At 35.2% G+C, this 27,712-nt stretch overlaps 2 protein-coding genes across 3 annotated transcripts; both read left to right on the top strand.

Annotated features, from left to right (window-relative positions):
• On the top strand, positions 1 to 24,905 carry LOC127838836 (complement C2-like). Of its 2 annotated transcripts, XM_052366833.1 has the most exons (20): positions 1 to 111; positions 690 to 802; positions 2,238 to 2,338; positions 2,802 to 2,944; positions 4,683 to 4,790; positions 6,581 to 6,703; positions 9,598 to 9,679; positions 12,793 to 12,887; positions 13,300 to 13,386; positions 14,051 to 14,197; positions 14,812 to 14,933; positions 18,772 to 18,850; positions 19,044 to 19,157; positions 20,373 to 20,531; positions 21,386 to 21,450; positions 21,901 to 22,050; positions 22,315 to 22,528; positions 23,196 to 23,430; positions 23,606 to 23,692; positions 23,998 to 24,905. In XM_052366833.1, the coding sequence occupies exons 1-20, from the start codon at positions 27 to 29 to the stop codon at positions 24,233 to 24,235; spliced, it is 2,547 nt and encodes an 848-aa protein (XP_052222793.1). In that variant the 5' UTR covers positions 1 to 26; the 3' UTR covers positions 24,236 to 24,905. The 2 variants fall into 2 exon arrangements, with proteins under 2 accessions (XP_052222793.1, XP_052222794.1); XM_052366834.1 differs by lacking the exon at positions 13,300 to 13,386.
• Positions 24,906 to 25,929: 1,024 nt separating this feature from the next.
• Positions 25,930 to 27,147, top strand: LOC127839480 (zinc finger BED domain-containing protein 4-like). The gene has a single exon (XM_052367876.1). The coding sequence runs from the start codon at positions 25,930 to 25,932 to the stop codon at positions 27,145 to 27,147; it is 1,218 nt and encodes a 405-aa protein (XP_052223836.1).
• Positions 27,148 to 27,712: the final 565 nt, after the last annotated feature.

Raw genomic sequence — 27,712 nt, 5'->3', positions numbered from 1 at the left:
AAGTACCAAGACAATATTAAATAACGATGCGGCGCTGGATTGCTCGCAGAACAAAGAAATCGGCCAAGATGCTTGGATCATTGGGAATTTTTCTCTGCGTTGTTTTTAGCGGTTCGTGTTCTTTTTATTTTCATTGATTGTTTAAATTATATTTTCTGATTACTAAAAATAATTTATAATCAATAAGAATGTATAAACTACCGTGATAGTAAACTTGGAGGCGTTTTGGTACAAACTTTTATGGCGACGAATGTGTGCTTTTAGTAATTTTACATTATATGTTCATTCAAACATCACATTTTCGGTTTTAAAGCTCAGCTTTAAATTAAAGTAAACTAGTATTCTCAATAATCTATTTATGTACAACTAGTAAACTTAAGTTGCATAGCATAAACATGAAACACAACATAAGACCACTTTCATGAATCACATCATGTGCATTTGTAGGGGATGCGCATCATCAATGGTGTACATTTTGTCTTCAATTGTTAACACATTGTACTATTCAAACACATTATTAGATTTTTTTTATTAGACGGTATAAAATCAGTGTGTGTTTATTTCGCAAAATATATGAGAGAATTGGCATCACTAAATAGCTCGCTTCAAAGAAACATCTACTATAATATCAACCACATAAGCTTTGTCTTGTTTGCAAGGCATTATGATGCTCCCCTTTTATGTTCTAGCGTCGGGTCTCGCCGACAAGGCCGCCACTAACTGCAACCTAACCGTAACCTTTCAAGGACTGGAAATACCTGACGGGGGCTACGTACGAGCCACTAGCGGTCGGCTCAATCAGGTAAGAATTGTCCCAGGGGGCTGAATACAGGCCACTTTTGGTCGGTTCAATTAACGTAAGTCACGTTTGGTCGGTTCAATCACGTAGGAAGTAGCGAATTGCGGCAACGATAGATCTACGAATAGTCGTCTCAATCAGATAGGAAATACCTTACTGGGGCGACATACGCGCTACGAGTTGTAGTCACAATAAGGTATGATATACATGGCGGGGCTCCATGAGAGCTACGAGTGGCCACCGCAATCCGGTATGATATACAGGGCGGGGCAATATACGAGCTACGAGTGGTCGCCACAATCAGGTAAGATATACAGGGCGGGGCTACATACGAGCTACGAATGGTCGCCACAATCAGGTAAGATATACAGGGTGAGGCTAAATACGAGCTACGTGTGGTCGCCACAATCAGGTAGGACATGCAGGACGGGGGTAACATACGCGCTACGAGTTGTAGCCACGATAAGGAATGATATACATGGCGGGGTTCCATGAGAGCTACGACTGGCCGCCACAATCCGGTATGATATACAGGGCGGGGCAATATACGAGCTACGATTGGTCGCCACAATAAGGTAGAATATACAGGGTGGGGCTAAATACGAGCTACGTGTGGTCGCCACAATCAGGTAGGTCATACAGGACGGGGGTAACATACGAGCTACGAGTGGTAGCAACAATAAGGTAGGAGATACAGGTTTGGGCTGCATACGAGCTACGAGTGGTCGCCACAATCAGTTATGATATTTAGGGCGGGGCTACATACGAGCTACCAGTGGTCGCCACAATCAGGTAGGATATATAGGACGGTGACTTCGTATGAGCCACTTGTGGTCGTCTGAATTCCGGAAGAAATTTCGGAAAGTAACTTCGTACGAGGAATAACATTAAGTTGTCGACTCAGTCCAGCTGGAAATTTCTGACGGAGTCTACATTTGAGATACTAGCGGTCGGCTTAATCCGGCACGAAATACGGGACTAGGGATGCCAAAGTGATCCAAGTGCTAAGAGATATCAGGTTTGAAATAGCGGATGGCGGCTACGTACGAGCTGCAAGTGGTTGGCTTAATCAAGTTATAAATAGTGCACCTCGACTACGCATAGGTCAGTAGAGGAATATTTAACCAAGTAGAAAATGTGTAAGGCTCGTAAAGGTAGGAATATAGGTGTTCTGCGAGTTTTTGTAAAAATACCGTGTGTACCACAATGTCGTTAACACAAAGAAGTCATTGCGTTTTTTAATGTTTTAGTATACTGCAATGCCTATTGTATTTTGTGCTTTAGATACAACACTTATATGTGTCGATATTTCAGTGTACTGTGATTCCTATTGCATAAGTTACATTTAATACTGCCATTTTATGCGTCGATATTATGTGTACTGCGATGTGTTTTGCTTTGGATATAATAGGTACAGCCATTTTGTGTGATATTTCAGGTATATTGTAACGCCTATTGTACTGGATCTGGGGCATCGCATGCATTTCAGTTCTTCAGAAATGACTACCGACGACCGATTTCGACGCTTGCTTCCCAGAGGTTGTGCTACATAATGAGCATAAATCCGATTCATTTATCTCGATAAAACTATTGTTTATTTATCTTTACATCGACGCTCATCCGATTCATCTAGATGGCCGTCTATGTATTCTAAATAAATGCCGCATCGGGCGTGTTTCGATTTCTTAGTAGATGTGAAATATTGATGATTAAAAAATATCGATTTAATAAAGTAAATTTCGAGTTCGACGGGTATAATCACATAAGCATATTTTTCTGTGAAAGCCACGCAGATATTAGGAAATATTAACGCACGAATAATATGAACGTGTCCTCAACCAAGGGCAACAGAACAGTGCTTTGGGATATTATTGGATTTAAATATCACGATACATTTAAGACAGTTAATTTATTCGTTAAAACTGTGCTTAAGCAAATAAATGCATAACTGTCAGTGTCAGATAAATGTTGTCGAGCTATGAATTAGGATTGATTATTTTAGGATATACAGCGTCAAAACAACGTTCGGCAGGGACATCATCCTTAACGTGCAAGACATGGTTGAGTCCGACGCGGGTGTCTACTACTGTAAGGGGTGGATAAACGGGCAAGGCTGGCAGCAACGTTACTTTAATCTAGTCTTTGGTAAGGAACAACCGATGATGGCACAATATGTATTCACATGCATAGTTATCAGTAGATGAGTACTTGCGCCGGGTCGAATTCAAGTACGGGGTTTTGATTAACTATTGAAGATTGAAAGCTTGCTTGATTCCAAAGTCAGTGAAGATTACACACAACCTTTGGTGCTTCCGTTGATGTCAAATGCTTGGTCACTTTTATTACGATGAATCTTATTTATATTATGATTACTCTAGAAGTACAGTAGACAATATCTTGAACCTTCTAGTAGTATAAACATTGGTCTATATTTAATATTGTACAAAACTCTCAGTCTCATACCCTGATTATCTGTCAGTCTGTCGGCCTGTTATAACAAAAATGTATCATGGTATACATATTATAAATGATAACCTCATTTCGAATAACCCATTAATGCTATAGATGACTAATGTACATAAATTGTCGCACCGTTGACTTAAGTAGAATTAATCTACATAACCTAGATAATTATATACATGTATGATATAATAAAGGAATATGGTATATTCATGAACAGAACATACCAAATAGTTTTTGCTTACATTAATTGAAAAAAATAACAATTAACGGTCAAAGGAATTCGAAAGTAATCTATACACAATAGTAAAATTGTTGTAAAAAGGTCATGAGATACACAACTTGCAAGCAGGAATTATCTCGCTAAATGCATTTTCGCAGTATAACCCCATGAAGAGCAGTGAGAAGTTTATGAGCAATATTTTTTTTACCAACGTCAATGTCTTGTCTATGTTAGAATAACACTTTTCAATGCTGATGTCATAAACAAACATTTTAATGTTAATAGCTAAAGGTGATACATCTACAGACAAAGAACAATATTTATGTATTTCAGAATATTAATTTCCAATGGTTTTCATTTGTAGGGTCTCTTGTTAAGCATGATTTACTTTATTTATACATTGGTATTGCGTTTTTATCAACAATTTATATATATATATATATATATATATATATATATATATTACTTTTTTTCTTGTCTTATTCGATGTCGCACCTTTAGTATGTTCATACTAAAAGGTTCGTGCATATTTGCGTCAAAATAGTAACGGTGAAGTTGATAATGTTAGTGAAAATCATTCTATTTATTAGAGAAATACCCTGGTTAGCTGTTACAACAATTAATGACAAACGCGAATCCGTCTTTTCCAAAACACTTCGTGCGAATTGCCTTTAGTTTTCTATGTAAACGCTAAATTCCCACGCGAACATAAAGTGTTTAATTCTGCCCCTTAAAATTCAATTATTTTGGTTTGATATTTTGTATGGTTTCCAAATACAACCTGTGATTCCTTATAAATTGTCAAGTTGTTTTTTTATTGTTTTTTTTCAATTGTTGTCCGGTGTTAAAAGTGGTTTAATTGCACACTATGGACTTATTTATGTTGTTCGATGAAGTATTATTACTTTAAGGGTTAATAAGGGCACTTGCACCACGTGCATTATCCGTATAACAAAATCAAACAAAAAATGTTTAAGATTTTTGTCTTTGCTTTTTTTTACTTGACGCGCTTAATTCATAATTTTGGCAATATTTCATTCGGTGTTGTATTTGACATAATCAAAAGTAGTTTTCTTGTGTTTTTTTTAAAGGTTTAGTGAATAACTGAAATATGTCTTAATCCAAGAAGGTTTACCACATGTTGTGTACTAACTTCTGCATCAACATTAACTTGTATATTTTTTTTATTTTATTTTTTAGCATGCCCCAATAACCACATGTTATGCGACAATACCAGATGTATCATGGACAAGGATGTTTGCAATGGCGTTGATGACTGCGACGACAAGAAGGACGAAAGTGAATGTGGTAAGAGCAACTTCACGAAACACACGATATAGCGGGGCGATTTATTTTTGTGAAAACACCAAACGATGATTGCTAATACTTTTCTTAATTTAGAATTAAGGAACACTGACACTTCTGAGGCATTGTCAAAATGTATTGTCACTATCCGTAAGACTTTCAATAACTGTATATTTTGGGATCAACTTCAACTGTGAAGATTTGGGAAAGGTGTTAACCAGTTCAACGCGTCTTTATAATTTTATATATTCTGTGTTTACAGCTGCAATTTCTGTTGCATTTCATTATAATTGTCTAACTCAAAGGGCGTATAATATAATTCGTCTTCTACTTATGTTGCTTAAAAACCAAAGTTTGCCAACTGCTAACAACAAAAGCGTTAAAATCGGATTGTATTTATCGACCCAACTGGTGTCACATTACCTCGTAGTTATAACAGTTGTATCACAAACGTTTGTTCATAATACATTTACAGCTAAAATATGCGTACGACTTTGATTTGTATATATTGCTTTACGTTGTTATCTAACTAGCGCAAAGTTATTGTTTCGAACGAGACACGACATGCTTTGTTTTCAAGCAGCAGGCAGACAGAATGTTTTATTGACATAAACTTTGCAGTTTGTTGACATTCACAAATATTTTGACACATATCTGCTTATACTTATGTCAACATTAACATAGAGGTATTACGTTAAATATAATCTTGATCGCGTTTATCACATATATATACTAATACATTGTGTGTGATTTTTCACAAAGAACCAAATATACAACTGTTTTTAAGAGTTGTGTTCGACTAATTAATGGTTAATAGATTGAAAATAAATTATAAATTCGACAAATACGTCTTGGCAAATTACAAAATATGCAACTACAATAGCAAGGTTAAGAGCGACAAATATATACATGTATACATTATGGATTAAATTAATTTAATTATTACATTGTACATAAAATTTGGAGGATGAAACCATAAACATAGTACAGAAGTAGAAATGACTTATACGGCGTTTTGTTAGACAAACAAGTGCACGTGATGAATAAATTTAATTTTAATTTAAGAAAGAATGAATTCAATTGTATAATTTCACAGATTGAAAACTTAAAATAAAATACATTAATTAAAACGTTATACAAGAGAGGTTGGTAACAAAAAAACACACGCTAATAGATGAAGAGGAATCGATAAATTACTATTTGAACAACTATGTCCAGGATGAGTTAAGTTGGATCATGTGTAAAGGCTCTATATAACAGCATAGCATACCATAACAGCGTTGTTCATGCACTTGAACATTCCTCAAATTAAACAAAATGTATGCATGTTATGTTTAAATCTGAGTATTTTCTCAATCAAATATGTTTGCCGGTGTCTTGTTTCAGTATTGTAAATGCATACGCGGTACAAACGAATCATTTCTCATCTCGCGCTCGAAATTAGAATATTTGTCTTGCATATAAGTTTAGGTTTGAATAAGAGACGGTATGATTTGTTCCTTCTAGGTATTCTTTGTAGTTTAAAACAGAACTTACATACGGAGTTATTCGAGTTTAACGTTCTCTTTTAACGAAAACCTGATTATCAGTCATATTCATCAGATAAATATTTCGAGGTGGTTTTTGTTTTTTAAGCTTAGGAATCCATTATAGTCATGCTTTACTCTTTACTTGATGTAGTCTCTTAACGATAACGACTACAACAAAAAACAACCGAGGAAGCGCTATGAATTTTCAATGTAAAACATTTTATTCCAAAATAGGCTTACAGTTATGCATTTCTTCATATTCAGATCCTAAAGACTGTGGTGAAGACATGTTCGAATGCGACGACGGACAGTGCCACAGTAAGACAATGTTGTGCGACTTCTATCCCGACTGTCTTGATGGTTATGACGAGGCGGCCGATACATGTGGTAAATGTAGTTTGATAGCTGAATATTCGTTAAAAATAATTACATTTATAGTAGGGACGGCAACGAATACTGACATATTATATTCAAAGATGGTAATCCTATTGTATCATATTTTAATTTCATCAAATTCAGAAGAATACTTAAAGTGTCGTGTTATTGTCCCCACAAACATTTCTTAACACTGACATGGGCCTCAAACTCTCATCTGGGTTTAAAGTCTCTAAAACGCTCAAAATCAACGAAAATTTCGTCAAGTATTTCGTAAAATAAAGTTAACACCTTAACAATCATTGTTCCTCATAGCAATAGCCACAATTTCAACGCTATATGTGGTATGATTACATAGATTTTTGTAGATACACAATGCTCGTTTTTATTTAATTGTGACACAATTATTCCATTTTAATTTCCCGCGAATATATATATTCATACGACAAACGGACACCATGTTAGTGTTCATGTGTCGTATGAATAGATATCATTGCGGGAAATTCAAATGGAAAAACAACGAGCATTTTGTATCTACAAACCAAAGGTGGTTAGCGTGTGGCTATGATATTAATTAGTAAAAACATCATTTTGAATGATAAATAATCATATTATAACGAACAATCAACTTTTCTGCAAAAATAATTTCACCATCAAATATATATTTAACAATGTATTCAACTCAAATCACCCGAAAACGGGGTGCATGGCTTTGAACAGCCATAACTTCATCAATTGTGCAGCGATTTAGTCACACAGCCTGGCAGAGGCCCGGTCAACCCGGATTTGCTACGGTTTAACCCGGTCAAGCCCCGGTTGTCGCCGATAGTGCCCCGGTGAAAGCCGGCAGCGTCCCGGCATAGCCCCGGTTGTCGCCGGTAGTGCCCCAGTGAAAGCCGGCAGCGTCTCGGCAGAGCCCCGGTATACCTTAACACCGCCGGCACTCACCGTGTCCATACCGGCATCAGACCCCGGAAGAGCTACGACAACGCCCCGGTTTCACCCCGGTCGTCGACGGTAATGCCCCGGCGGAGCCCCGGTGAATGCCGGTGGCATTCCGTCAGAGCGCCGGTTTTCTTATGTACCGTAGCTATACGGGACTCTAACGGCATTCATTAACATGAAGGAAAAGAAAATTGTATGAAAAAGTTAACGCTTTCTGCGCAGATTGAGGGCGTTGTCATGTTGATTTTCTCTTCTTTCTTCGCATATTTCTAAGTATTGTGGTATTCTTCATTGATCATTAAAGTTTAATGAATATCAAGTGAATTTGTAAATATCTTCGACGAGTGTAATGAAATATTTTAAAGTCAATGTAATTATAATTATCGTTACACGCTGTATTAACCACAAACTTAGTTCGTGTTTCGTCTATACAATATTATGGCAACTTAATTTGTCAAAGGTAAAAGACAACACATAGCATATAAAAGTCTGATATCAAGATAGACTTTTCGTAGTAGTTTATTACACTGCAAATAAGGTAAACCATTTGATAGGGAAAACATCTAATCATAATCCGAAACGTTAAAGGCGCATTTCGACATAATTTCCATCCAAATATTAATATTAATCAAAGGAATAAAGTTCCCTCTTTTCGTGTATACATTTATTTAGAAACAGTGTAAGATTGATAAAATGATCAAGAACAATATGTACACAATTACAATTTATTTAGTCTTGCCTCTTCAGGCATTCCAACTCATGCATAAAAAATTGTCCTATTTTGAAGAGAATTTTACTATACTTTTCCGTTTTGGATATAAGCATACGCATACGTATAGCAGTAATTAATGCATATTTCATTTACAACGAATGAACGTATGCTTTAACTGTGTCCTTACTTTTACCCGGGGGACACTTTTTATTAATATAAAAATAATGCTTTATTGATGGTTAATAGAAACGAACCAAAAGGGTCAAGCAGCAATTTTAGAAATACTAATTAAAAGATAGTATTATTTTTGGAAATATTATAGCGTATTGGCCGTCGATATGCCTATTTCAGTAACTGTGAATGTTTTGCTACTGTCTGTGAAATGAAATATACTTTTAGTTGATGATAAATACTATCTCTTAATGGAGACACATTTTAATGATTTTTTAGATTTGATTGAATCTAATACTGCTTTGTTCACGATAATCAGCAAGCCGTGTATTATTGCTTCTTGTTTCAAAGCCCTATGCGTTTTACTAAAAGGTTAATCTTGGAGGTAGAGAATTAATTCCGCTTGTCATGATATGATTGTTTAAAAGTTAAGAGTTGTTAGTTATTAATGTATTATTGTAGCAGCAAATCAAACCAATTAATTATGATAATGGTACAATACTTACAGCAGCATCCAATCAACTATTGTAGCAGAACATGAATCGTGAATGAATAACGGTATCAACAAATGAATAATTTTATGAATAACTGGATTATGGTATCAATAAATGCATTCTTAAAGGAGTTAATGAATAATGGTATGAAAAACATGTGGTAGTTAATGAATATTTGAATCAAAGAGCGAATTGTTGTAGGAGTTCATGCTAAATGGTATCAACAAATGAATTTATGTAGGACTTAATGACACAATAAGCAACACATGAGTTAATATACTAGTGCATTAATCAACCAACATACATTAGTGCTATAAGCCTTTTAAACATAAAACAAAAAAAGAAACTGTTGTTAAACTATCAAAACATTTACAAGAAATCTGATTTCCCCCTAATGTTTGACAAAACAGAATAGTATTTAGGAATACGTAAAGCAATTATACACATGCACTATTTGGGCCCACAATCATGTTTATCTGAATTCAAATAAAATGTGTGTATACATATATAACTAAACTATTTGCTTTCCCTATGATTTATCAGTTGCTAAATAGTCTCGTTACATGTACTACGTTTGATTTCAGTCCAACATCAGTGTCCAATATTGTATCCTCCCACCAACGGGCGCGTGTATGTCTCAGGATACCAGAAGGGCGACAAGGCCAGGTTAGTGAGAACTATTATAAGGCATTTCTAGCTGTATCCATCAAGAGACCATGTATGTAAAGAGGGCGTGAACAAAAAATCAGGTTATAATTTTATATTATAAGTTGTTTTACCGCATTCTAAAATGAAAACACTATTTTCTTTTTGTGTGCAAACTAAGTACATTATATATATATATATATATATATATATATATATATATATATATATATATATATATATATATATATATATATATATATATATATATATATATATATATATATATGGGTGAATATTTGATTAGGTTCCATTCTTAATAGAAAAATATTCAAAAACACAATTAGTGAAGGAGTGTCGACAGACCCTTTATCAGTTACGAACATGTCAGACGGACGTTAACCTTAGCTGGGCACGACCTAATGGGGCCCAGATCGCGATTATGATGGATTATTTCACGCACGTCAAAAGCTGTGAAGAGAACAGCGTTACGGACATAAATACTTGTTTGATAATGTTTTTTATATTTTAACTTGATTTCAATGAAATAAAAAAAATTGCGTTGTTTCATTGTATAAAGTGATCATGAGTGGCTATTACATCAAATCGAAATCGTAAGTGACTTTTTCAGAACCTTAAGTGCGTAACGGTGTAAATACACATTTTAATGACGTTTTACAACTTCAAGAATTTCTATAAAATGTTTGGGTACATGTTTATATACTAAATTCTTCTTTCATTGGACATCGTTTTGAAGACTTTATGATGTTAAAACACGTTTGCAGTTTTTTTTAATCTTAATGTATATAAACTTATTCTTTTTTTTTTGCGGCGTAACGGTGTTGTCACAATTGTAACGGTGTGGACAGAGTATCTTATACTTTCATATTCATGTTAATTCGCAGCGTGTTTTTTACAAGACATGTATGTCAGATAAGTTCCATGTAAAATTTGCGATGTTGTTTGAAAGACAATCGGCGATATGAATACGAACTTTATTCAGACCATAGTGTGTGTATAAATTTGTCCACACCGTTACGATGTTGTCAACACCGTTTCTCATTCAGCGTAACGGTGTGAAACGTAACGGTGATGGCATTCAGGAATTCTGACAGAACTGGTTCCAATTGTATTCATTTTCCATTTTTGTCTGATAAATTCCATGTAAAATTTGCGATGTTGTTTGAAAGACAATCGGCGATATGAATACGAAGTCTATTCACACCATAATGTGTGTATATATTTGTGCACACCGTTACGATGTTGTAAACACCGTTACTCATTCAGCGTTACGGTATGGAACGTAACGGTCATAACATTCAGGCATTTGATCATCCACAAACAGCATGCTACTTGTCTCAAAAGCACATGCCGCACAAATTATTTTGTGGCATCTTCGAATGCATATTTTTTTTTTTAATCATAAGAGAACAGAAAGTGGAAATAGCAAAGAAAATGGAAGCACGGTGTTGACACAGAATAAAAGTACGTTCAATATTTTACTTATTTGTTTATGATTTTTACAGTTTTCGCGCTCTGTTCATTGTTTTTTTATGACGTGAAAGGTTGAAAAAATGTTTACTTTTCGGAAAAGTTCTATCCCCGTTACATTCCCGTGCGGTAGATGACATTTTCTTCGTAACGGTGTCGACTTGAATAATTACGGACAGACCCATAACTTACCATTAAACATTATTCTGCATATAAAGCTACTAAATGTAACTGTTATTAAGTTAAGTTTAAATATATCTAGCTCCATATGGTTGGTTTATTTTATTTTCGTTTGACATTTTTGTTTATAAAACAATCAAGAAAATTATCTTTTAAGAATTCGGACAACACACCGTTACTAAAATACATGGGGGGTTAGTTGCTTTGACAAAGAATACAACTGCTTTAAGCGTGTGATTTGCTAAGAACTCTTTTATAATATTGTTAAATTGTAATTATGAAACTAATCTCCGTTAATGTCTACCATTTAGATAATTGTTGAATATGGGCAGTAAATGGAACCTAATCAAATATTCACCCATATATATATATATATTTATATATTTATGTTTATATATTTATACATATAAATAAATATATATATATATATATATATATATATATATATATATATATATATATATATATATATATATATATATATATATATATATATATATATATATTTATAATATTACTATTATACACCACCAAATAACCGATTTGTACTTTCGACGTATACCAAGAAAACGTTTTACATGTGTATTTTCACGTAGCAATCTGACAATTACTTTCATATATCATCTTGACATTGTTTGTACAGTGGACGTTGTGCTTTGTTTATCTTAATATGTATGCTTGACAAGGCCACTTCACGGCTCTTCTAATGAGGCTATTGAGCACTCGGAATATTCCACTTGCTTTTAAAATTTGTTTCCTGTTTTAATCAGCAAAATATGTTGAAATGTTACGTTTACTGCAGCAATTATGCTCACTCCTGTGCTTCTTGCTGGTTAATTTATTGCCATTGGATGACAATCAATTACATTATAAGTATATTATAAAGTATAATACAACATTTTAAATTATAATGTCAATAGTTCGGCAGCAATGCTTAATTGTATTTCATTTGTCTTAACAAAATATGTTCTACTTGTTTTACAATTCTTTTTAAACGGTTTTAATTAGCATGTAATGAAGGAGTCTTTAAAATGAAAATGCATTTTTATATTACATCAAACAGGTCCTCTTTTCACGTTAGCTTTCGAAATGTAAACTTAAAATTATAATGCACGATATATTTTTCGGAAAATATGTACATACCTGTTTGACGGACGGCCTTGTAGAAGCAGTTTGTATTGATGCCAACAGTCGACGTTGTTTGCTGGGCGTTCGCGCCAGAGACTGGGTGTTTAAATCGCCTAGAAAAAAGTAAAAGAACGGTTGGCTTTTTGCGACTTTATTTTGATTTAACCCAAGCGCAAGGCATGTGTTCATAAGATCGGTGCTCTCCATACTGATGGTGTTGTATTTCATGCAGATATATTCCTACTGCATACAAAGAAAACGCGTTGTTAAGACAAAAAATGTTTAAAAGATAAGCTTTGATAAAAATGTCGGCTATGTTGTTTTCATTATTTCAGGTACTCGTGTGATATCGGCTACGCACTGGAGGGCCAGGAGGAAATCGTATGCCTAGAATACCAGGCGTGGAGTGGGCTAGCACCCATGTGTAGAAGTAAGAGTTAATATATCCGTGACATTCATACATATGTAAGAACGGCTAAGTATACAAAGAGTAAATGTACGGGCATACGAAATGCAATGATGGCGTTTCTGCGTTCAGGCCATTTCTTGTAAACACTAGATCCTAGTCAACCTTTTATGTCTGGTTTAAAAGTGAGTTATGCATTTCCGTTCTTGAAGATCGATAATTGGGAACACAATCTTGTGAATTAATATGAGTCCTTTATAGAATGCAATTTTGAAAATGACCGCGAAATGTTTAGACACTATCTGGAGGTATAAGTTATTATAATGCCATTATACAGTTCACGTTATGGATGATGTAAGTAGTATTTAATATAGATTTTAGAACGGGTTTCCTTATCATTCTCCCTCGATATTTATTTTTTTGTTGTATTTGTAAGGTTACAAGAACGCAGTTGATATTGCGATTTCAATGAAGGAAAAGTTTATCGACCGCTTTGCCGGGACGTCAGACCCGGGCGCCCAAGGTCAGCCATTATTCTACGTATTTTACTTTTCTGCGGGACCTGACTCGAGTTTTCAGTTCAAACCATATCATATTATATACCCAAAGGTATTTAAAAAGAAATATTTTCACAATCAGACAAGGCTATGAGATAGAAACTTTGTATTGCTCATTTTGGTATCCGTTACAATCGAGCGACATTTAGGATATTGTGTTATTTGATTTAAAGACTGAATTTGCTCTGTGCTATTGTGTACTTCAAAACCGTATATTCCCGCGCGTCTGTTTTATTTTTCTTCTGTTTAAATACACAGTTTGAAAATACATAAAAGTCAGTTTTTCAAACAATATGTTGAATAATGTTTGATCGTTAGATGCGCGATAATTTATGGACAAATAAAATAAAAAATACTTTCTGAAAGTATACGTTTGGTTTTGGAAATACGTAAGCAAACTTAAAAGAGGCTCGTTAAGTAGTGATTAAACCTTATATATACACATGGAATATACATTTATAAAGTTCAATTAATTCCATGTGAGCAATTCGTGAGCTCTCAAACTAATTTCTAAGACGAGTTTTAAGCAAGTATTATTTTTTTAAATATGTGTCATCAAAATATGTGCCCTGTATTGATTATAATAACCATCGTTAAATCCTCTCTAATCTCCAGATAGTATATTTTCAGCTCGACTAAGTGTGGGCAAGAGAGGACTGGACGTCATAGTCATATTAGACACGTCAGCGAGCATTGGTCATGTGTCTCTGGAACTGGCAAAAAACTTCACGAAAATAATTGTCAAGATATTTGGAGTTTCAGCTAGTGCTGACGGAGGTAGACGTTTCTTGCGATTTTCCCTTAATATTTCAACGCCAACACTTATTGCTTAAGAACAGTGTATTCGTTGTTGATTCAACGTTTGACTAATCATTTCAACGTTCGACAAACAAATAATGTCTACACAATGCAACGTTATAAACGCATATACTTAATAACCAGAATGTTACATTCAATGTATTCTTAAATATGGAGATATCGATAATTTGAAGACATTAAAAGTCTTTTCTGAAGATTCGCAATTGAAATAAATATTTACAACCAAAACGAGAGTACTTTGGTAAATGCAACTTGTGTCGCAGACCATTGCGATAGCTGATCACAATGCACAGTACAGTCCGAAAATAGTACTTATGCTTCCTAGTTAAAGGAACTGGGTAACGAGTTAGAAGACTAATTAAATTGTGGAATCAAAATACGAATGGTTTTTAAAACTGGTTTACAAATAAGGCACTGTTAACAAATTCCATACAGGTTTGCAAGTATGTATCTTTGCTTTCATTTACTGCATTTTTATTTTCGTCAATATGACTGAAGCAAAAATAATTCTATGGTACCGTACATGTGTTTCAAATGTCTTGTGTATGTCTGTGTTTATTTTTGTTTCACAGGAGGCAATGGGACCAGGTTTGCCTTTATAACGTTCGACCATACTGCTTCCCTCGTTTTCAACTTGAATGATCCAACTCTGAGAAGTGTTGATGCGGTAATACAAAAGATCAACCAAATAAAGGTATGATTCGCTTCAGGCTCATTAAAACAGACACTGTAGTAATAATATCAGTGTAAAAACCTTGGAAAAATGCAATTTCAACTTCGAAAGCATATTTGATTCAGATAGTTAAAACTTGGGTCGTTTCTATTGCACATATACCAACATTAAATGCAAGGTTGGCAATAGTTGCATTTTTACAAAATTATGCCCTTATACAAAAAAAAAGTATTTGCTAAAGTCGTGTGACGTCATAGCGACTTTAAGATAACAGGTGAGTTGATCAAACTGATTTAAGAAAAGAAATGCTGTCATCAACTACATGTTCTTTAAACAATTATAACCAACTGCTGTTACGTAAAACTTCGTTGACTCTCGGATGAAATTCTGCCTTACAATGAAAGACGACATAATATGAATTTCTTTAAACCAAATATTGTACTTTGGTTAAAACAATGATTATTCTGTCAAGTTTTGAATTTAATAAGAATAATTGTATAATAATAATAATTGCATTTACAGTAGCTTTCTATTATCGTAAATTTTTACGAACGGCTGTCGTTTTACACGGATTTAAGCAACCCATCCAATTTTAAACGAAGTAAAACTCTAGCTTGACCAGAAGGAAATAAACTTTCTTAGTTCTGTCCCGGACTGTTATTTCCTCATCAATTGAAGGAATTTTTTAGTAACTTGACAAATGCATTCAACTGCATGAGACGCTGTGCAACTCGACACAATCACATGGCTCCTTTCAACTTTGATTAAAATACAACGCTTTAAAGTTACACTAAGGCGTATACGTACTTTAATTTCACCATGAATTGCATACATGTTCAAATATATGAGACGATATGTAAGACACAAAACAATGTGGCTATTTTGTGTGCTCATGTCAATTTGTTAAGTAAAAATGTAAACGTACAGGGTTATGTTGTTAAAATAGGACTGGTGATGACTGTAATTAAATCGTGCATTAAAGGATTTTGAAATAACTTGACACTTTTTTTTGCAGCTAAATTAGACGTTATGTACCGTGAAAGTAATGTGTTGTAAACGGTCAAGTTAAGGTCAGACTAAGGAGACAAAGTTCTTATGAAGCACTGTTTTGTCAAACTTGAAAATGGATGATTTGCAATTACTGTATTAGTCCGATACGTACAAGAAACACGTGGTTACAGTGGTAAGATTGAACATTGAGGTAAAAGGTAAAAATACAGCGCATAATTTTCAAATAGCGCTTTCCCGGAGTGCGACTACCGCATGATATGAGGGATCCAAAATTTCATTGGAACGAATGCCGACTTATATGTTTCCCACACACATGCCATGTGTCCACCTTCACGATCAAATTTGAATTCGAAGAAAAAGTTTTGTTTTTTTTGACATTAGGCTTGTTTACTCTATAACTGTATGGTACTTATTTTTATCGACACAAAACGATTTGTGGAGCCCATGAACAACCTGATAACATTGACATTATACTAGAAAATTACACGAATAAAAACAAAACGGATTGTCCAGGTTGTATATGTGTGTAAAGGCGAATAATAATTGTCAGTGATACCTCTAGATATATCATATGGTCCTTAATATTTGTCAAGGATCATATTTACAGGCAGAGTTGCATATATCACATTTATTAGACTTTACATAATTATAATCACAAACAAAACACACACAAAAGAAAACATCTTAACGCTTTGATTAGAAACAAGCGCAGTAACCCCTTAATATCTTCTTTAAAATATAAAAAGATTGCATTACGATTACGAAAAAATATATATCACATTTAGAATCATCGAAAATATATTTTCGTACAAGTAAACAAGTGCAATGAAAATCAAATGGCAATTTAATTCAGTCCACGAACTCTTTAACATCAAGCAATCATGATTAATAACATATTTTTCGCACTTGAAGGAAGCAAGTATATCCATTAACATAAATACTTCTACGATGTGTCGATGGACAAAATAATGTTTTCACTGAAATGAAATAAACAACATGTTTACTAAATACGCATATACTGGTAGCTCAATTCCCTAAATTAATTTATTCAAACAACTATTTTCACAACCCATTGTGTTCCCCAAATTATCGGAGTGTGCATTGCACAATCAACTCAATATGTAAAAACGTATACAACAAATCAGATATGGATAATTTGTTCTTTATCTTGCAATCCCTATATAAGCTGCACGTTGTAGCCGACATTTCAACGATGTTAAGTGTAAAAACCCTGACCTATATGTTCACGGGCTGTTTTATACAATTTGGACTAGATCATGATATCGAAAGTTGACGGGAGGTAAATTTCGATGTGTCAATTTCTAAAATCAAAGCACATATGCATTAAGAATAACAGTCCAATCACTGAAATAAAAATGTTGCAAGTTCCAAACCCACCAAATGATATTATTGAAGATATAAAAGCAGAAATATTTAATTTCATATGGGACGGTAAACCTGATAAAATTAAGCGAACTCAATTAATTCAATCAGTAGAATATGGAGGTATCAGACTAACGGACATAGATTCATTCCTGAATGCAATCAAATGCAGTTTGGTGAAAAGATATTTAGATAATACCAATACGAGTAAATGGAAATTATTCTACCAGAAAATTCTCAAAACATATGATGACACCTAACGGTTTGAATGTAATATCGACAATAATATCTTAGATGAAATTTCAACCCAAAACATATTTCTATGGAATGTTCTATCGGCATGGTGTAAAGTTACTAATAATTTAGAAACCAAAATAAACAGTAAAATAATTTGATGGAACAATAAAGACATAACAACTAACAATAAAACGTTTTTCTATAAGCATTGGTTTGAAAGAAACATAAAATATGTAGATCAATTGTAAGACTACAGAATAAACCACTTCTATTCCTTTGATAACTTTTGCTACATATTCGGAATACCTACAAGTAATTTCTTGATGTACTACACATTGATCAAAAGTATACCCGAACATATTAAAGCTGCTACCAATACAAATAACACACCATGTACTCAAAAAACATTCGTAGAAAAGATAATTGCAAAACAAAACAAACAAAATATTTTACGCAATCAAAAAAACATGCCGAATTCTCAAAAGCTCAAACTAAATGGCAAAACCTTCTTGGAAAAAAAGAATTTAATTGGAAACAAATATTTGTCATGCCATATAAATCAACTACTGAGAAATGTTGAATATAAATACATCTAGAGAACCATAGCTACAAATAAGTGCAACCTATCCAACACAAATCTATGTCATATGTGTTGTGAACATGTTGAAACAATAGATCACCTTTTCTGTGAGTGTAAATATATTCAATCTCTGTGGAATCAATTGACATCCTTTCTAGAGAAACAACAATTTAATGTTAAACTACCTCTCTTAGACATCAGTTTAGGGGCAAAAATCTTAAAAATACAAGAGGTAAATAACGTTGTGAATTGCATAATTATATTAATGAAATATTTTATATTCAGCATGAAATACAGAAAACAAATACCAACATTGAACTGTTTATGAGAATTATTTTAAACTAAAGATTCAAATTGAATCCATAGATTCTACCATAGAAAACAATATATTAACCTTTTTTTTTAACAAAAGGAAACCAAAAGGTCAAACAAGTATATATTAGCATATCTTGTATAACATGTTTGAACATGATTGCTACTACATGGTAGCACTTTATTTTATGATCATATACATGTATACATTGTATGTCTTTTATTGAATATAACAAAAGTTTGCAACAGTTGTGCCACACATGACAGAATGTTTATATACATCGAGAAAAAACAACAACAAATAAACCATACCGTAAGTTCACCTTCTTTTTCCAGAATACCGGCGGTGGGACATCTCTCATTGCAGCCATAGACATGGCAGTCAGGGATGTATATTTGGAATTAATAAGAAAAGGTAAGTTTGTTTGTAAGCTCATAGCACGGAACTTAATAATTGTGTTCGACCGTGATGTTTGTAATACTAACCTTTGAAAATGTTTACAAGATTCTTACACAAGTAATTTCATGAACTGCATTCGTACTGTTAAACAATAAGACGGACATACGATAATCATAACCTTTTTTGTTTGTTTGCACCAACTCCATAGATGTCCATAGGGGAGGCGCGGACACAAATCGAGCCGTATTTATTTTGACTGATGCAGAAGAGACTGTACAGCGAGATACAAACAGGTTAAAGAGACGAATACGACACCTTAAAGGTTAGTATAAGTATGAGACTGCTACAACAGAAACCTAAGGTGAATATACCGTGACCGCTTCATTATACACCGTGTGAGAACATGTTCATAGCTATGAATATTGATAAGCGAACCATGAAGGTCATATGTGCCAACAGAATAATCTTCCAGTGAATCAGGAAAACCGTTTCTAGAAAATATAACGTTTAATGTAATTAGAACGAACGGTCCTACATGAAGTTGTTTTATAAGTCCCCCACTGGATTCATCATATTTATTAGTTTTATGTGTGTACATCGCCTTTTTAAAACCTTTCTTCAACATGCCTGATCAATTCAAGACCACTAACGTACTATTCTCTAAAAGCACGGTCATATCTCTTGTTCTAAATCTTAACAAAACTAACAAGTGTAATAACTCCGATAATACATTAGGAATGATCACTTGATTTGGTATACATATTGAGCTATACGTTTGCCATTTGTCATTCCGTTCCACTGTTCATCCGTTCGTCAGCAAACAACAAACAACATGACATAACTTGAAAAGAACATTATATATCATTATGAATTACGGTTTTAAAGACATTATAAGGAATATAGATTACTATAACATGATCATGTTTTGGTGGGTGTAGCTAAAATTAAAGTGCTGCACAAACTTAGAAACTACATCATAATAATTTATACATGATTGTATACACATAAACACATCAATTCTGATAATGATTCTTTTTGTTTTAACCAATATTTGAAAACGTCTTGCAGACGTCATACGAAATCTTGATACTGCTATAACAAATGGATCATGCTTTGGATCATGAAACTCTAAATTTTAAGAGATAAGGACAATATGGTGGTTATTCACCGTCTCAACGTTATGGGACTCTTGTATTGTTTGCAATTTTAACGTAGCCTTGTAAATAATGGTCATTTGCTGTTCTTACTAGATACCCACTAATTGTCTACCAGTACAAACAGTTATTGTCGTAAAACTACTTATTTGCAATGCAAAAACGTTTTGAAACTGAACAAAGTTTGTGAATTATAGTGTTCAAACAATTACACAAATATGTATCCGAAAAAAATGAAGATCCGCATTAATCATATTTACCTGTCAATAAGCAATTCTTTCTCGTTCTGATGCATGATGGTTTAATTTATAGCATAAAACGTGTTTAATGATCGATAAATGAAACATGGGAAATTAGTTTGGGAGTGATATGTTACATTACAGAGGTGGGATTTAAAGTATTTGCACTTGCTGTTGGGCGAAACTTCGACCGCCAGATCCTGCGCGCCATTGCAAGCGAGCCTCATCATGAGCACGTGTTCTTTTTGGACGACTTCAAAGACTTGCAGAAGATTAGTGACACCATCGCTGGCAGAAATATTGGTGGGTTACTTTCTTCGAGTATACATCGCTATGTTTGCGGCCTCGAGACAACACAATTTAAAATGCCGTTGTATATGCTAATGTTCCTGCCAACTGCAATTATTGAACAATTCACACTAGCTCCGGGGTTCTTAAAGGTTGTATAATTTTGAAAATGAACTCTACGTAGCTTTAAAACATAATTCGCAACATAGCGTATGTATCATTAATGCCACGAAAAAATAATTGTATTGTTTCTCAAGGCTTCGTGTTCTCTAAGGTTATTTAGAGTTCATATTTTGCAGAAAGTGTCTAAACTCTCATTACGATCATAATGCCTGCATTATCTATTATAAATCAAATCGCATTTTACTACAATTCATCAAAGTAATTTACCCCACAGTTGTACACTAAAAAACCTTAGAAAAAAATGCTTATCAATTATTATGATTCCCAGTTCAACACATGTTAAATGTTAGTTGTAATTTGAACACCCTACTGACTACAAAAAACTTCTATCAGCTCTGTCAGAAATTATTGTGTTACGATTAATTTTTACGAGTAAATTGTATACAAGTTGATATATTCGGGGACTTTAATGACACGTGTATCGATTATGCAATAAGAATAAATAGCTTTCGTGACAAAAGTTATTTATATACATATAAACCCTATGGATTTTGACACAATTCATTTAAATTGTCTTATTTGATTGTCATTAATATATTTACATTTCGCTTCACTCTTTACAAAAACGTGTAAATATGCTTTATTTTTATGTTTTTTTCTTATATGGGTATTTCAATTTGTGATGGGAACTTTTGCAATCCCATGGTCATGGTTTGCCAAAAATTATAAAATATTTTGACCTTCAGATTTCGGAGAGTGCGGTAAGCCCGGAAAAGCAAACGTACAACAGGATACTGGGGAAGCCGTCAAAGTAAATACAACAGCGTTATGCCAATTATGTTCATAAAAATCGTTTGTTATGAACAGTTTACAGTTTATAAAAACTATACCCCATTGAAATTGGTGAACGAACAATGTGTCTGCAGTGTTATTGTCGTTTAGGCTCTGTATATATAACCCGTCATAAATCTATAGGCTCAAGCTGCATGTTCTTGGTGTTGCGCTTGTACCAATTACATGTATTGACACCATAAACGTTTCGTAAGTAAAAACAATTTCCTTTGATAAACTCTCAACTAATTTCAGTTAATGCAAATTAACTATGTTTTGATTCCTACTCGATGGACTGCAGCTTGAAATAAAACAATTCTTATCAATTGTGTATTGGACTGATTAATCAGTTAGTGTGTTGTCATTTGTGAATACATGATCGGTTTGAAACTTTAAAAGAATTTTTAAAAATGTGTAAACACATTTGAAGGGAGCGTGGCCTTGGATAGGTTGGATAGGCGCGCGGGTGAAGTTGTGCGGAGGAGCGTTGCTATGTGACCAGTTCTTCATTACTGCGGCCAGATGCGTGTCAGAGGTCAACGAAAGAACAACAGAGTTGGTTTCTTACCCAGCTCATGAGGTATCGACAACGTATGACACATAAAATGTAGTAAAATACTTAACATTTTGCTAAGAGTTATTCCATTTTTGGACGAAACTACTTTTAAAAAAAAACAACATTAGTGCACACATATGTTTCCTTCAATGGTGTATTGCATAACATCTGCATTTATAGGTGAGAGGAATTAGACTTTCATTATCCATGCAAACACATGTAACATATATAATTACTTTTGAAAGATTAGTGTATGTCCTTCCAACGCTAACTCGTGTCTTTTTAAAGATCAGCGTAAGTCTTGGAATTATCAAACTGTTTGACCAAGACAACGAAGAGCAAAGAACGTATCCTGTCAAGGTCATTCGACACCCGACCTATACCGGTATTCCGGACAAGTATGGAATACGAAACAACGACGTCGCAATCTTGGACCTGGGTGAAATCAACAAGACCAGGGCATCTCTGAACTCGTTTATCAAACCGATTTGCTTTCCTTACCGTAAATACAAGTGTTTTGTGTTACCTGCACTTTAATAACACGCTTTTGCTTTGCTTTCTTCTAGCCCATTAATCATACTATAAATACAAACTATGAGTGTTTCGACATTTTTCAGAAAAACTGTTGGTATGACTTTTATGGTTTAATGTGTGCTAACAGTCAATTAAAAATACGTTTTATGAGAGAACTGGGTTACAAAATGTAAATTACAAACACTTTCAAACTTCGTCTGTAAGTGTAGTCAGACCACGGATTCACAAAATGCGAGTAAATAATTACGTTTAATATGAATATTATCATCATTTTATGGTCCAGCAGCGAGGCCATAGAACTCAAATATTCTGCGAACATTCAAAAATAACATTCATGATATATTTTGGTTATAAGACATGATACCTTTTGCTTTTTTGTATCACTCATTTAAATTGAAGGATCCTGGAATTCCCTCGGAAAACTTAAACTCCTCTTTTTACATTGTTCCTAGGAATAATGTATTTTCATTACAAAAATCATTAATACAATTCACAAACCAAATTCATGTCATTTTTTGTACAAAACCGTTTCATAGCCATGTGATGTCCAAAACCGATAGTTGGATCAAATTGCGTTGAGACTAAACCTGTTTACCAACCAGAAACCCTATTTATTGTTCCTCTGTTTATCACAGGTAAGCTGCTAAACTTCTCCGCCAGTCTCCTTAAGGATTTAAAGGGCCTTGAGCATAATAATGCAAAGGGATTCACCGCAGGCTGGGGGCTAATGCCAGAGAAGCACAGACAGACACCATGGAATGCTCTCAATCAAAACAGACGCAGCATCCAATCAGATCGCGAATGCGAATTAATGTATCCCGGTTTAGACACGGACAGGGTATTCTGCGTTGGAAACATACAAACAGAAACGTACGTTGTGGTAATAGTTGATTTGCATTTTAATCTTTTCGTGTTTGCTGTGTAGAAAGAAAGCTTATTCTTACTGATTCAAACTGTAAAAGCTAAGCAATTTTGCACAACACATATTCGAAAATCAAATATTTGCTAATAGTGAAAACAACATTTTATTTCCATGTGTTTAAAGAGAAACATGCCGAGGGGATGTGGGTGGAGTCTACATGGCTGAACTTCCATACATGGGGCGATACACTGCACTGGGTATCAGCCTCAGGTAGGTAACAATACCATTCTTAGCAAAACAAATACACGTGTATGGCTTCAACTGAATACGTGTCTCTCATAGATCGCGTTGAGCTTATTACACTTTGCGATAAACAAAGGACAACACATTAAAATCATGTTTCTCCATAGCTGATGGAGATGAAGTTTCAGTGTTTGTACATTTGAGCTTGTGCTGTAATAAGGTTTCCCTCCACCGTGTGCCGTTGACTTTTCACAATGTTTATTTCTGAACGGTTATTAAAAGAGGATGTTAACTACTATAGAAAATCAAATAGTATATTCATTTTGATGCAGATCATATGATTGCTCGAAGGAACGACACTTCAGCGTGTTCCTGAATCTTCACCACCCTGACATTACTGGATGGATGGAGTCTGTGCTTGGCCGTTGTAATAGATTGGGGTCTGTGGAAGAAGAGGAGAAAGAGGCTGAGAGGGAAAGGAAAGAATTAGAAAGACAGGTTGCGGAGAAAGCAGCAAAAGACAAAGAAGCCTCGGAAACCAAGAAACTCAAGAAACAAAAAGCAACGTAGGCTTAGGGAATAATGAGACGTTCGTAACACAAAGATGTATTCTCTTAATCTTACGAAATTGTACAAAGTAAAACCAAAAACTTTAAAGCCAAACCCTCTTTGTGTAGGCGTAATCAACGTTCATAAGAAGCCGCTTTAGCATGCCTGCAATTCAGTTTTTTGGCATAGCTTTATATTAAACGCATTTAAAAACGACGTCTGGTGTTGTGTTAATTCAATTTGGTGGATATAATTATTTGTGCATATTAACTGCGAAATAATATAAGTCCAGTATGTTTGAGACTTACAAATGTTGTCATGTATTGTTCCTTACCTGTGTTCCTTCAAAAATGTTCAAAATTTAATTTCATACAATGGTATTAATAGAGATAATGTAAAATATTGGCCATCTGGTATTTTATAGTATCTAAAGAGTTAAAATCTACAGAAAAATAATAATATATTATTTTACAGGAATTCAAGAGTGTATATGGTATATAGTAAGTGATTGCGTGACTGAATGAGATCTTTCATTGTCCACCACATGTAAAGTTAATCGGTAATAAGAATTAAATATAGATGAATTTTGAAACAAAAACAATATCGAAGTTACTAGGTTCGTTATATGTATTACACTATAATATATGAAAAAAAGTTTCTTTATATACGATATATAAAATCCATAACTTAATCAATGTGTTGTCCTGTTATTTCAATAGGCCATTCGCTTAAAATGAAAGTGTCTCCTTGTACTGTTTTAGTAGTAGATTCTAAGCAATACCTTTATTTGCTGGAGCTCAGGTTTCTTGGCAGATTTTAATGGGTCTGACTTCCGATAAGCGGCACATGCACTCACCTAAAATATCAGATTGACGAGCACATTCCTAGCCAATTAAATCGCTAATTACTTAATACAATGTTTTGAATATGTTCACATTAATGCATTCATAAAAATATCGCCTTTAGCCGATCTAATAGATTATTGTTCATTTTTCAAAAAGAGATGTAGCCAATGCCGAGGAGGTGGCGCTAAGAATAGGAGGTGGCGCCAATATATGCTTATAGCTACTTTAAAGTGACATATTGTATGTTTGGTTTCTACGTTTTATGTTGACATGACTTATTTTTATTAGGGATGCAAGATGTTAACCGGTTAACCTACCGAACGACCAGTTAACCGGTTACATTTTCGGCAAAAGGTTAACCTTGAAAAATATATTTGATTATGTTTTTTTTTCATCGAATAACTTGAACGTTTTAACTTTTTTCGCGTGACATACTGCCAAATTGCGCTGGCGACTAGTTAAAACAACATGCCGCACAGTCGACGGTAATAAATAACGTGTCAACAAACACAGCAATAAAGCAATAAATCAATACCTTTATGATAACAAATAGGGGTACGTTTTGATAATTGGCACCATTGTTTTGTTTGACTCGCGAAAATTTAACTAGCGAACTGCGGGGAGTGGGGGCTATTAGCGAAGACGTAATTGACACGTTTATCGAACTCGCGATAAAAAACAGTTTAGACAATGCACGGCTTTTTTTGATGTTTTGTTAACCAATATCCAACACTGATTGCTCGCGAAAATACCGTGTTTTATAAGAAACAATTTTCTGAATAAATGCATTCGTAGTTAAAATCTTGTCGAGTAAACGTCGTATTTGCTTCTGAGAAATTACTATCATTTTTGTAATTTACGTCACCAACGATGCCACCATTACCGTCCGAGGTATGGAAACACTTCAGAAAATCGGCAGACAAGAGCACTGCATCTTGTCTGTTATGCAGTGCAACAATTCAACTGCATGGCGGCACCTCAAATCTGCGAAATCATATAAAATTTAAGCATCCGTCCGTTGACAACAACAAGGCCAGTCCGGATGTGGCAAAGCAACAGACGTTACACCAGGTTTTTGCCCCCCCCCGTCCTTCGTCGAGCGAGACGATCAACCAGGCCTTTGCAAATTTCGTGGTCCAGGCATACGTGCCCATGAAAATCGTGGAACACGAGAGTTTTCGTCATCTGATGCAACTTCTGAATCCGCAGTACGAGGTGCCTTCTCGAACAACCGTCAGGGCGCGCATTGACCAGCAGTATGATGACGCAAAAAAGTCTCTGCTGTCCAGTCTTCAAGGAAGCACGTCTGTCGCTCTCACAACTGACTCCTGGACATCCAATGCCACAGAGGCATACCTCACAGTAACCGCACACTACATCAAAGAAGACTGGTCAATGGAGTCGCGCATACTTATGACCCGCGCTATGCCAGAGCGACACACCGGCGAAAACCTTGCTATTCGCCTTAAGGACTGTGTGGATGAGTTTGGTCTGAAGGGACGTGTTGTAGCATGTGTTCACGACAATGCCAGAAATATGGACTTAGCCGGCCGTCTGTGTCCGGACTGGCAGGACCTCCCTTGTTTCGCACACACCCTTCAGTTGTGGGTGAAGCCGGTCATGGACATTCCGTCAGAAGCAGACGTGATGTCGAGAGCACGAAAGATCGTCGGCCACTTCCGGCACTCCACAACCATGACAGCAGAGCTGCGATCGCGACGTGTTGTCATGCAACTTCCTGACCATGACCTAATTCAGGATGTTCCGACGCGCTGGAATTCGTCGCAGATGATGTTGCAACGCCTTGTGGAGCAGCGTCGTGTTGTTACCGACATCCTACTCAACCCACGCCTAACAGGGAAGCGTGACAGGGGTCTCCTGCTGACCGACGCTGAGTGGGAGATTGCCGGAGACGTTGCGTCTGCGTTGCAAGATCTCACAGAGGCAACAAATAACATGTGTTCCGACACGCATGTCTCGTCATCCGAGATATATCCCGTTGTTTGTGGATTGCTCATTAACAGCCTGGGCTGCTCGAGTGACGATAGTGCGTTGATAAGTCGCGTGAAGGAGACACTCCGGGACTAGTTGAAACGCCGTTTCCGGCCTTACGAGTCTGAGACGGCCGCAAGCATACCAGTGGTAACATCCCTACTTGATATCCGGTACAAGCGCCTCAACTTCCTGACACCGGAACTGAAGAATAAGACGCGTACAGCACTCGAAGGAATGATGGAGGAGGTACCACTACGTGTTCATACCAGAGATGATAGTCAGCAGCCTCCGACTAAAAGGCCAAGGTTCAGCTTCCTGATCACATCCCCGACAGAGGCTACAAACCATGAAGATGAGTTGGATGCGTACATGCGGGTGAATTGTGAATCCGATGGCGACCCGTTGGTGTGGTGGTGTGAACGCAGACAACGTTTCCCAACAATAGCGCATGTCGCCCAGAAGCTGTTGTCCGTGTCATCGACATCCGTGCCATCGGAGCGAGTGTTCTCCAAAACAGGGCGTCTTGTTACAAAGGCTCGCAACCGCATCAGCCACAAGCTTGTTGACAAGGTCATTTTCTTGACCAAATGAACAATGTTGTGCTTTGTATGTTGTGCAAATACTTGTATATGTGATGTTTTGTTTGAACTGTCCGATT

The sequence above is a fragment of the Dreissena polymorpha genome, chromosome 7 (genome assembly GCF_020536995.1).
Source record: "Dreissena polymorpha isolate Duluth1 chromosome 7, UMN_Dpol_1.0, whole genome shotgun sequence".
In the NCBI taxonomy this organism is placed as follows: Eukaryota; Metazoa; Mollusca; class Bivalvia; order Myida; family Dreissenidae; genus Dreissena; species Dreissena polymorpha.
The sequence above is the reverse complement of the archived record's forward strand: the minus strand, read 5'-3'. Positions and strand labels throughout refer to the sequence as shown.